The sequence below is a fragment of the Chlorocebus sabaeus genome, unplaced genomic scaffold, assembly GCF_047675955.1.
Source record: "Chlorocebus sabaeus isolate Y175 unplaced genomic scaffold, mChlSab1.0.hap1 unalloc_scaffold_279, whole genome shotgun sequence".
Classification (NCBI taxonomy): domain Eukaryota; kingdom Metazoa; phylum Chordata; class Mammalia; order Primates; family Cercopithecidae; genus Chlorocebus; species Chlorocebus sabaeus.
In genome coordinates, this window is record NW_027327569.1 from 95,225 (window position 1) to 107,623 (window position 12,399).

General features: G+C 42.7%; 1 protein-coding gene across 1 annotated transcript; it reads right to left on the bottom strand.

Moving 5' to 3' along the window:
- Positions 1–3,954: 3,954 nt before the first annotated feature.
- Positions 3,955–7,296, bottom strand: LOC140711194 (ubiquitin carboxyl-terminal hydrolase 17-like). Its single transcript, XM_073014100.1, has one exon. It carries the CDS (start codon positions 5,650–5,652, stop codon positions 3,967–3,969), a length of 1,686 nt encoding a protein of 561 aa, XP_072870201.1. The 5' UTR covers positions 5,653–7,296; the 3' UTR covers positions 3,955–3,966.
- Positions 7,297–12,399: the final 5,103 nt, after the last annotated feature.

A 12,399-nucleotide genomic window follows, 5' to 3' on the forward strand; every position in this document is an offset into this window, starting at 1 on the left:
TGCCTTGTGCCAAATTTCAAATGGAACACTTCCAGCTTTTGCCTGTTCAATATGATAATGACTGTGGGTTTGTCATAAATGGCGCTTATTATTTTGAGGCATGCTCCATCAATACCTAGTTTCATGAGAGTTTTTAGCATAAAGGAATGTTGGATTTTATCAAAGACCTTTTCTGAGTCAACTGAAATAATCATGGGTTTTTTGTCTTTAGTTCTGTTTATGTGGTGAATTACATTTGTTGATTTGCATATGTTGAACCAGCCTTGCACCCAAGGGATGAGGCCGATTTGATCTTGGTGGATAAGATTTTTGATGTATTGCTGGATTTGGTTTGCCACTATTATATTGAGAATTTTGCAACAAAGTTTATCAGAAATATTAAGCTAACGTGTAGTAAATACATTGAAAATAATAACAGACGGATTAAAAGACTAAATAACATGAATCCTAAGTGTTTTCACAACTGATTTCTAGAGTAAAAGCATTGCCAAACTAAATGAGCTTGGTCAAAAACTGTACAGGGTCTGAGATGTTGTCTCAACTTCCATTACTCATTGTGAGGTGGACCTGCAGCAACTATATTTGATGCAAAACTTCATGTTGATGGAAGCTGAGATGTCCTGCAGCCTCAGAGGGACAGAATTCTGGTGTGTCTCCCTTTGCCCTGTCAGGAATAAAGATCTAGACTCTACAGGTTTTGTCAAAATTTACAAGATGTAGGAAATGGGGCAGGATTTAGGCTATGAGGCAAAGCCTAGAGATATAAAGAAACAGCTTCTGACCCAGGGCTCATGAAGTCAGGATAGTTTCAGAGGGGATGGTGGAGTGAGCATAGTACAGTCTTTGGAACCATTCCTTCCCCTTTTTTGTTCATAGGCCAGATGTGCTTAACCAGGGGGCATCTCGGTTCTGATGAACAGAGTCCTGGAGAGACAAAGGGGCAATCCTGAGGAAGAGGCTCAACAGGGAGGAAGGAGCCAGCATTTTCTCTCCTGAGAAAAATCCTTCTCCCTAGGAAACCATAGGATTTTCCTTGGTCCCAGTGAGACTTTTCCTGAGTGAAGAGAGCAGAGAGAGCAAGGGACTGATGTGTTATCTGTTTCCACCTCCTGCAGTGATTCTGAAACCATGGGGGACAGAATTATCTTCAGAATCATGAGCAATCCAGATGCTATGGTTTCACACAAGACATTGGAAGTTCTTATCTCTAGGGGGTAGGTACTGGTCATTGATACTCTTTAAAGCTCATTCGCTGATTACAAAGTGAGCCAAATTAATAATCTACTGCAAGTTTTACTAAACTCAGTTTACTTGACACACAATTCACACAGACACATTGTTAATATACACATTTTGATGCTTGGACAGGGTTGGACCCAAGATTCTGTACTTCTATGGAGCCCTGTGTTCTGCCCAGGTGTCATTTACTCTCAGGTAAGTAAACTTATCACCATAACTAACAAGAGATTGATCTGTGATGATTAGAAATGAGAAGATCTGTTGGTTATGTTTTATTGGGATGGATTCTATTAACATTTAAATACAGTTTAAAAACGCAGATTTACAATGAAAAGTAACAAGCAAATATAAAACGTGAAGGGGCTATTCCCCAAACTAGTTTCCATTGAAATACCACCAGAGAGAAACAACTCTCAGGACAGGGATACTGCTTCAAAGACACAGATTTCACAGCTGGATGGTTGATCTCGAATTTCCGAAAATTCCGTCCTTTACTCATGAAATGCAGTTTATTTAAGAACTTTCTAATTTGACTGTAGTTTCATACTCACACACTTCAGTGTGTTGTGTATTATTCCATTGCTGATAAGTATAACTTATTTGAAAATGAATTACATACTGGTGAGAAAATTTTCCCTTTAAATTAAACTTAAACTCACACCATAAAATTAGCAGCATCTGTTTGTCTGTTCCAAGAATTACCTAGGTTCTACCCAGGGCACCTGAGATCAGTTGAAAACAAATGCAAAAAAAGTTGGAATAAAAAGTAAGAACACCCTTCCAATGTTACAAATGCATCCCAGTCTCAATTATTCACATTCACGAGAATGATTCACCTATATACCACTTTAGCAAAATTTCACCGACTCTCGCCTACCAATTGACTAATCAAAACAAACCAAGACAGAACAATAAATTCAAATTCATCCAGTAACCTGAGGGGAAAACCTACACCTCTGTAGTCTACAGATATTTACACAGGATGTCATCTACTGTGAAAACACATGCACAGAGACAGTCCCTTCACCTGATCAGAATACTCACAACTCCACAACAACATATTAGATATGGGATCATCTTGAAATGCGGCCATCACTAACCAGTTGTCCCTTTCACATAGACAAAAACCTGAGGACCACATTATGTTGTGTAGAAATGACTGTACACCTGTGTGCATGTGTGTGTGTAGGGATCCGGGGAATCCAATAGACATTCCAGCCTCTTGATTTTTTCCATGTTCAGGCTCTTGATTCTATATCCGAGTGAAATGACTTGCCAGTGGGGAACAAGATAAGTCTTTGCAGGAAGCGCTCTGGTGGGAGCTAGATACTCAAATCATAAAGCATCGAGTGTTGGAAACATGCACTGAAGTTAGACGAAATACTCAATGCACAGTTTAGACGGTGAAAGACTTTCAGGTAATCATGCAATCACCGACCGGCTGATTGATGACATTCCCCGAATTTATGATTGCAAGAAGAGACAAATGCTCATAACATTCTATTTCCGGTGGTTGGGGACATACGATGGTAACATACTGTCTGCCAGTCATGCTCATCACACTGTACTTTGCACACACGTCACACAGAGACACTGTTAATACGCACATTTGTGTGCTTGAGCAGGGTTGCACCCAAGATTCTGTGGTTGTACGGAGCCCTGAGTTATGCCCTGGACATCTTTACTCTCGGGTTGGTCAACTTGGATCTCTGTACCGAACGAGAAACGGAGCCTGAAATCCAATCAGCGAATACACAAAAGGAAGGGGCCATTTCCCACAATCATTTCCACTGCAACACCACCTCGGATGAACAAGTCTCATTGCTGGTCAGGGACTGTGCTTCAGAGATGCACCTTTCGCAGCTGGACGATTGACCCAGAATCTCCCAAATGCCATTTTGATACACACCAAATGAGATTTATTTCAGTGCTTGCTGATTTTATTTTAGTTGAATACACACACGCTCCTGTGTTTGATTTCCTTTATTATAAATACGACTTACTTCCAAATGACTCACATACCAGTGGGATGATTTTCTGCTTCAATTCATTGGAAATGGACAGCATTCAATAGGCAAGTGTGTCTGTCTGTCTGTTTCCAGCATTCTGTGGGTTCCACCAAGGGCACAAGTCCTAGGGCGCCTGAGGTCCATTCAACAAGCAATGTAAAAACGGCGAGGCAGGTTCAAAAGAAAAACACCCTTCCTCTCTTCAAATGCGTTCCAGTTTCCACTACTCAAGGTAGGGAGAAGGATCCACAGAAGTCCCACGTTCGCAAAATTTCAACTTCTGGTGCTCACCAACAACTGACGAATGAAACACACTCCAAGAGAAAATAGTCAACCCCGTCCCCTGCAATAACTTCACGTGCAACCCTACACCGCAATATGTCCTATTCAGAAATTCACACTGAATGTCATCTTCCATGAACACAAACACACAGACAATCCCCCCACAGGTTCAGAAGACTCACGACGGCAAAACTCGATGTTTCCCATGTCTGGGCTCATCCTGAAACGCAGCCGTCACTATCCAGTTGTCCCTCTTGTGTAGATAGAAACCTGGGCTCCTCATTACTTTATGTCGGATTGACTGAGTATGTGATGGTGTGTGTGTGTGTGCGTGCGTGAACCCCCTCGTGGGTGTGTGTGTGTGTACGTGTATGTGTGTGTGTGTCAGTTTGTGTGCGCATGCACTCCTGCGTTTGGGTGGAGACTTTTCCTGAGATCACTGGCACACAAACAGAGCCCTCTTGCTGTGTTTGTTCCTCCCTTTGGATCTCCTGGTCCTCCCTTGCAGAGAAGTGAGTGTGTCAGTGTTCATGGACTCCTGAGGTGTCAGTTTCCTTGAAGAGAGGTTCAGCAGGGAGCTTTGCTGTTCAGGATGATGGTTGTTCATCCCACTCTTGTATTTTGATGGATGAATCACAAGCACGTTGGGAGGCAGGGTACATTCGACTTTTCTGACGTTGAAGTCAGGCTTGGTTTTGTTTTGCTCTTGGAGGAACTTCCAGTGGTCTAAGGTGCTTTCCTGAGTGGCTCTTTCCACTAAGTGCTCCTCCAAGTCGGGTACCTGGAGGCAGGGTTCTCTCTGGAGCTCTCCTTGCGTTGCTCGCCTGTCTTTGTGTTCAGCGCCAGGGGCTCCTGGTTCCCTGCCTATTGACACACTCTCACTGCATCTTTCCAGTTCACTCTTCTGGATGTAAAAGAGGACATAGGCCTGTTGACTCAGGACAGAAGCGATGCTACAGGCAGTGACCTTGGTGTCATCCATTTTATACCACTGGCCTCCTGGAGCTTTGACATAAGAGAGGTAATGTCCGTTGTGACAACTCCACCCAGCGTGGACCAGCACAGCATAGAGGACATAGACTAGAGGTCCTGTGTTCTGCTGAGACATGTATGGCTGCATGTCAAGGCACTCAGGGTATTGCACATTCTTGGCAAGTTTGTTGCCTGTGACATCGGAGAATCTCTTCAATACAAGGATGAGGACCTTGGCAGAAGTGTGTAGAGTGAACGTCTTGGAGGCAGGTGCCTTCTGGAGACAAAGACCACAATGATAGGCATTCTCTCCATTGAGTTCTTCGGGCTTCACCACCTGTTCCAAAGCTTGCTTCACACTCTGAGCTGCCTGGATATCCAGGGCGATGTCCAGGTAAGGGTCAAAGGTGTCCGAAACGCCCTGGCAGTGGAGACACTTGATTTGAGATCTCCAGCAGCCTCCAAATATCTGGTGGATGAGGGTGGTGTCTTCAGAGTCATGATCTACCTGCTTGTGCCCGGGAAAGCATGCCTTTTTCATCGCATCCACAATAAACATCAGAAACTCATGGGCATCTTCCTGCTTGCCTCGATGGAAGCCAGCAGCCAATGCCTGTGAGGGCTGGATGACGTGGCCAGGACAGTGTAGGGCCCGTGTAATGTGAGCTTCCATCGTACACAGCATGCAGCACTTGTGACGCTGACAAAGTTGAGAGTGCTCCTGCGACAGCATGTAGTTGGCAAGGGGTGGTGTGTATGTCAGGCACTGCAGGGAAGCATTCAAGTAGCAAGTATTTCCCATATTCTGGAGCCCAGCCCCCACCGCAGCAGGTCTCCTACTACTGAGAGGAAGCTTCTTTCTGGGGGCAGGCTGTCTTGCCACAGGAGCCAAATCATCACAGAGGTTGACTTGGGTCTCAGATGACAGTGGTGACTTCTCAGGTAGAGAAGTCCGCTGAATTTCAGCAAAAGCTGCATCTGGCTGAGAAGATATGAGTTTTGAAAAGCGGTTGAACTGCCACTCACCTCCCAAGTGGAGTGAATCGGCCTCCATGTCGCCAGGAGCAAGGATCACAAGCTTTTTCTGCTGGGACCACACGTTGCAGAAAGACGCTATCTCTTCCGAGAGAGTCTTCAAATGACGCGCCATCTGGCTGCATCAGCCCTTATATAACTCACCCCCGCCTACCGCGAACACCCCACCCACCCATCAGGTACGCGGTCCACCAATCCAATATCAGCACTCAGTTAAAGAATGAGTCATAGGGTGTGTCCCCTTGTATTCCCCAGGGAGTTCACTTAAAACTCCTGGGGAATGCGTTAGTTTACTTAAAACAGTGGTAGGGAATAATTCTGTCCTTACAAAACAATGTGTGTGTTTGTGTGTATGTGTTTGCTTGCGTGAACTTGTGGGCATGCGGAATCATGCCCTGTGTTTGAGCTGCGATGTGCTTCTAACTATGTGCTCTTGGCAGATACGATCATCCTTTCAGGCATTGAAGGACAGGAAGTCAGACCTGTACTTTCTGACTTGAGAATCATCAATGAAGTACAGTTAATAACACAGTGTATTTGTTTCCTTAATATCAAAGAAGAAATCCGTGCAGTCTAATAAGTATTCTAGCGATAACCTTTCCATGTTCAGCCTATTGATTCTGTGTTCGAGTGAGATGACTTACCAGTGGGGACCAAGACATGTCTTTGCAGGAAATGCTCTTGTGGAAGCTATATACCGAAATCATAAAGCATCAAGTGTCGGAAACATGCACTGAACTTAGACGAAATATTCAGTGTCCAAATTAGACTGTGAAAGACTTTCAGGAAATCATGCAATCACCGACATACCAATTGATGACATTCCCCGTATTTATGATTGCAAGTAAAGAGAAATACTCATGACATTCTATTTCCAGTGATTGAGGTCATATGACCGCAATTTAAGAAATCATGAAATCAGAAAACTTGACTAATCACAATTTAATCCAACTAAAACCTTTGGTTCATTTAAGAAAGGATGAATATAAAACAACATATCACACAGCATGGGAGATAATATTTTAATACGTATGTGATAACGGATCAACATTTGAGAGAGATGAAATAAATAGTTGTAAATTTGAGAATAGCATATAACCAGAATTAAACACTGTAAATGCCTGGGTGATGGGAGTGAGTCCCTGTCTCAGGAGGAAACATAGAGATTTAAAAGCAGGGCGTCTAAAAGAGATTTGCATACCATTGTTAAAACTGGCGGTTGTTTTAGTAAGAAAGGGAAAAATAAACCATTTGTCTTAGGGATTGTTGCATGTATTTTTCATCGTCTGAGATGTTGCTTCCAATTCCAGTTAAGCATTGTGTGGTGGACTTGCAGTGACCACATTTGGTGGAAAATGTCATGCTGATGAAGGTAGACTTGTTTCCCAAACTAAGAGGGACAGAATTTGGGTGTTTCTTTGGGACTTTTGGCTTACTAGGAATAAAGATCCTGGCTCTAGGGATTTTCTTAAAATTTTTCAGATAATGAGAAAGAGAATAGAATTTAGGCCAGGTGCCAAGGCCTCGAGGTGTACAGAAGCATCCCCGGTCTCAGGGCCCATGAAATCAGGATGATTTTAGGGAGGATGGTGGAATGAGGAGAGTGTGACCTTTGGTCTCCTTTCTTTCCCTTTTCTTTTCATGGGTCAAGTGTGCTCTATCAGAAGGCTTCCCCTTTCTGTTGGACAGAGTCCTGGAAGAAGAAATGAGCGCTGCTGAGAAAGATGCTCCACAAGGAGGAAGGAGTCACTATTTTCAGGAGCATGATCCGCAGAAGCATGAGAAATCCAGATGCCATGGCTTTACACAGGATGCTGGAGTTTCTTTCCTCTGGATCCGGGAACTTGGCATCAGTGTTCTGTAATGCCCATAACTGATTTTGAGGTGAGTCCACTTGATAACCTGTCTGCGTGTCATGCTCATTACACTGCAATTCACACACACGTCACACTGAAACCCTCTGAATGAGCATATTTATGTGCTTGAACAGTGTTGCATCCAATATTCTGTGATTCTACAGAGTCCTGAGTTCTGTCCTGGACATCTCTGCTCTTGGGTATGTCAACTTTGATCACTATACCTAATGATAAATGTGCCATTAAATCTAATCAGCAAATACACTAAAGGAAGGGGCCATTCTCCATAATTGTTTCACTCTGGTAGGTCAACTTTAATAACTGTACCTAAGAAGAAATGGATCTGTGATGATTCCACATCAAAGAACCTGTTGATTTTTTGTCATTTGAATGAATTATGTTAACATTTAAATAGAGTTTAAAACCCCTGATTTCCCATGAAATCTAATCAGCCATGAAATCTAATCAGCAGATACACAAAAGGAAGGGGCCATTCTCCAAAATCGTTTCCACTGAAACACCACCACCAATAAACAAGTCTCACTGCAGGAAAGGGATCCTGCTTCCAAGATCCAGTTTGCACAGTTGGACGATTGACCCAGAATCTCCCCTAATGCCATTTTTTTACACCCCAAGTGAGATTTATTTCTGGGTTTTCTAATTTTAGTTCAACTGAATACACACACTCCTGTGTTTCAATTTCTTTCAAACACCTTTTAATAATGAAGTATCTTGCTGCTTCACCGCTTATATAACTAATGCCCACCCACTGGTTCCACTACATTTACCCATCAATTACCCAATTTACCAATGAAATATCAGCAGTCAATTAAGTTTTGTGTCTTAGGTTGTATCCTTTTGCATTCCTCTGGGAATTTAATGGACACAACTTAAATTGTGATTATGGAACAGTTGAATCAGATTTACTAATCAGTGTTATGGGCAAATATGATAGGAGTGGAACTGGGTTAGGACAGTGGCTACACATTTGCCTTATTTCATGTAAAACAATGCCAGTTAACAATTGTGTACATATTAAACAGTTTGTGTCTGTGTGTGTATTTGTATCTTTGTGTCTGGATGTGACTGTGTGTGTGTGTGTGTTGAGAAGTACTTCCAAGCATGTGCATCTGGGAGATAAGATCATTCTTTCCACGATTGAACGACAAGAAGTTGGAACTACATTTTCTGATTTGAGAATGTGTAGCGATGTTATGTAATTAACACAGCATATTGTGTCTTAATTAACATGGAGAGATCAATGGAGTCAAATTGACATTCCAGAGATAACCTTACCATTTTTGACCAATTGATTCTATATCACGTTGTAATGATCTGGCTGTGAGGACAAGACAAGTCTTTGCATGAAATGGTCTTGTGGAAGCAATATATGCAAATAATAAAGAATCAAAAAGGACTATGCCTTCAATTTGCAGAAATATTCACTTAAGTTTGATGAAATTCTCAATGCCCAAAATAGACTACAGAACACTTTCAAGAAAACATGCTATAACCCAGAGATTAATTGATGACATCCACCGAAGTGATGAGTGCAAGAAAAGAGAAATATTCATGGAATTTTATATCCAAGCGTTTCTTGTATATGACAGCATATTTTGAAAAGTCAAAATCAGAAAAACTTGACAAACAGGAAGATATCTAAGCTAAAACCTTTTGTTCATTAAAGGAGCGATGAGAGGCAGTTCCAAGATGGCCGAATAGGAACAGATCCAGCCTCCAGCTCCCAGCGTGAGTGACACAGGAGACGGCTGATTTCTGCATTTCCAACTGAGGTACCGGGTTCATCTCACTGGGGCTTGTTGGACAGTGGGGGCAGGACAGTGAATGCAGCACACAGAGCAACCGAAGCAGGGTGAGCCATCACCTTACCCAGAAAGTGCAAGGGGGAAGGGAATTCCCTTTCCTAGCCAAGGGAAACCGTGATACACAGCACCTGGAAAATTGGGTTACTCCCACCCTAACACTGTCCTTTATCAAGGGTCTCAGCAAACGTCACACCAGGAGATTATATCCCGCATCTGGCTTGGAGAGTCCCACGCCCACAGAGCCTCCCTCATTGCTAGCCCAGTAGTCCAAGATCTAACTGCAAGGAGGCTGCAAGGCTGGGGGAGGGGCGCTCGCCATTGCTGAGGCTTGAGTAGGTAAACAAAGTGGTGGGGAAGCTCAGACTGGGTGGAGCCCGCCACAGCTCAAAGAAGCCTGCCTGCCTCTGTAGACTCCACCTCTGGGGAGAGGGCATAGCCAAACAAAAGACAGCAGAAACCTCTGCAGATTTAAATGTCCCTGTCTGACAGCTTTGAAGAGAGTAGTGGTTCTCCCAGCATGGTGTTTGAGATCTGAGAACAGACAGACTGCCTGCTCAAGTGGGTCCCTGACCCTGGAGTAGCCTAACTGGGAGACACCCCCACTAGGGTCAGATTGACACCTCACATCTCACACAACCGGGTACCCCTCTGAGACGAAGCTTCCAGAGGAATAATCAGGCAGAAACATTTGCTGTTCAGCAATATTTACTCTTCTGCAGCCTCCACTGCTGCCACCTAGGCAAACAGGGTCTGGAGTGGACCTTGAGCAAACTCCAACAGACCTGAAACTGAGGGTCATGACTATTAGAAAGAAAGCTAACAAACAAACAGAAAGGACATCCACACCAAAACCCCATCTGTACATCAACATCATTAAAGACCAAAGGTAGATAAAACCACAAAGATGGGGAGAAAGAAGTGCAGAAAAACTGAAAATTCTAAAAATCTGAGCAACACTCCCCCTCCAAAGGAATGCAGCTCCTCTCCAGCAATGGAACAAAGCTGAACAGAGAATGACTTTGACGAGTTGAGAGAAGAAGGTTTCAGACGATCAAACTTCTCCGAGCTAAAGGAGGAAGTTCGAACCCATAGCAAAGAAGCTAAAAACCTTGGAAAAAGATTTCCTGAATGGCTAACTAGAATAACCAAAGTAAAGAAGTCCTTAGATGACCTGAGAGAGCTGAAAACCATGACACAAGAACTACATGACAAATGCACAAGCTTCAGTAACCGACTCGGTCAACTGGAAGAAAGGGCATCAGTGATTGAAGATCAAATGAATAAAATGAAGTGAGAAGAGAAGTTTAGAGAAAAAAGAGTAAAAAGAAATGAACAAAGCCTCCAAGAAATATGGGAATATGGGAAAAGGCAAAATCTACGTCTGATTTGTGTACCTGAAAGTGAGGGGGAGAATGGAACCAAGTTGGAAAACATTCTGCAGGATATCATCCAGGAGAACTCCCCCAACCTAGCAAGGCAGGCTGACATTCAAATTCAGCAAATACAGAGAATGCCACAAAGATACTCCTCTAGAAGAGCAACTCCAAGACACATAATTGTCAGATTCACCAAAGTTGAAATGAAGGAAAAAATGTTAAGGGCAGCCAGAAAGAAAGGTCGGGTTACCCACAAAGGGAAGCCCATTAGGCTAACAGTGGATTTCTCGGCAGAAACTCTACAAGCCAGAAGGGAGGGGTGGGGCAATATTCAACATTCTTAAAGAAAAGAATTTTCAACCCAGAATTTCATATCCAGCCAAATTAAGTTTCATAAGTGAGGGAGAAATAAAATCCTTAAAGACAAGCAAGCGCTGAGAGATTTTGTCACCACCAGGCCTGCCCTACAAGAGCTCCTGAAGGAAGCACTAAACATGGAAATGAACAACCGGTACCAGCCACTGCCAAAACATGCCAAAATGTAAAGACCATCGATGCTAGGAAGAAACTGCATCAACTAATGAGCAAAATAACCAGCCAACATCATAATGACAGGATCAAGTTCACATGTGACAATATTAACCTAAATGTAAATGGGCTAAATGTTCCAATTAAAAGACACAGACTGGCAAGTTGGATAAAGAGTCAGGAGCTCTTATAGGGCAGGCCTGGTGGTGACAAGACCCAGCAGTTTGCTGTATTCAGGAGACCCATCTCACGTGCAGAGACACACATAGGCTTAAAATAAAGGGATGGAGGAAGATCTACCAAGCAAATGGAAAACAAAAAATGGCAGGGGTTGCAATCCTAGTCGCTGATAAAACAGAGTTTAAACCAAGAAAGATCAAAAGAGACAAAGAAGGCCATTACACAATCGTAAAGGGATCAATTCAACAGGAAGAACTAACTATCCAAAATATATATACACCCAATTCAGGAGCACCCAGATTCATAAAGCAAGTCCTTAGAGACTTACAAAGAGACTTAGACTCCCACACGATGATAATGGGAGACTTTAACACCCCACCGTCAACATTAGATCAATGAGACAGAAAGTTAAGGATATACAGGAATTGAACCCAACTCTGCACCAAGCAGACCTAATAGACATCTACAGAACTCTCCACCCCAAACCAACAGAATATACATTCTTCTCAACACCATATCGCACTTATTCCAAAATTGACCACATAGTTGGAAGTAAAGCACTCCTCAGGAAATATAAAAGAACAGAAACTATAACAAACTGTCTCTCAGACCACAGTGCAATCAAACAAGAACTCAGCATTAAGAAACTCAATCAAAACTGCTCAATTAAATGGAAACTAAACAACCTGCTCCTGAATGACTACTGGTTACATAACGAAATGAAGGCAGAAATAAAGATGTTCTTTGAAACCAATGAGAATAAAGATACATCATACCAGAATCTCTGGACACATTTAAAGCAGTGTGTAGAGGGAAATTTATAGCACTAAATTCTCAGAAGTGAAAGCAGGAAAGATCTAAAATTGACATCCTAATATCACAACTAAAAGAACTAGAGAAGCAAGAGCAAACACATTCAAAAGCTAGCAGAAGGTAAGAAATAACTAAGATCAGAGCAGAACTGAAGGAGACAGAGACACAAAAAACCCTTCAAAAAGTCAATGAATCCAGAAGCTGATTTCTTGAAAAGATTAACAAAATTGATAGGCAGCTAGCAAGACTAATAAAGAAGAAAAGAGAGAAGAATCAAATAGAT

Bases quoted from the DNA above. Each gene is read 5' to 3' on its own strand.
- LOC140711194 (XM_073014100.1), bottom strand. From the start codon at position 5,652: ATGGCGCGTCATTTGAAGACTCTCTCGGAAGAGATAGCGTCTTTCTGC.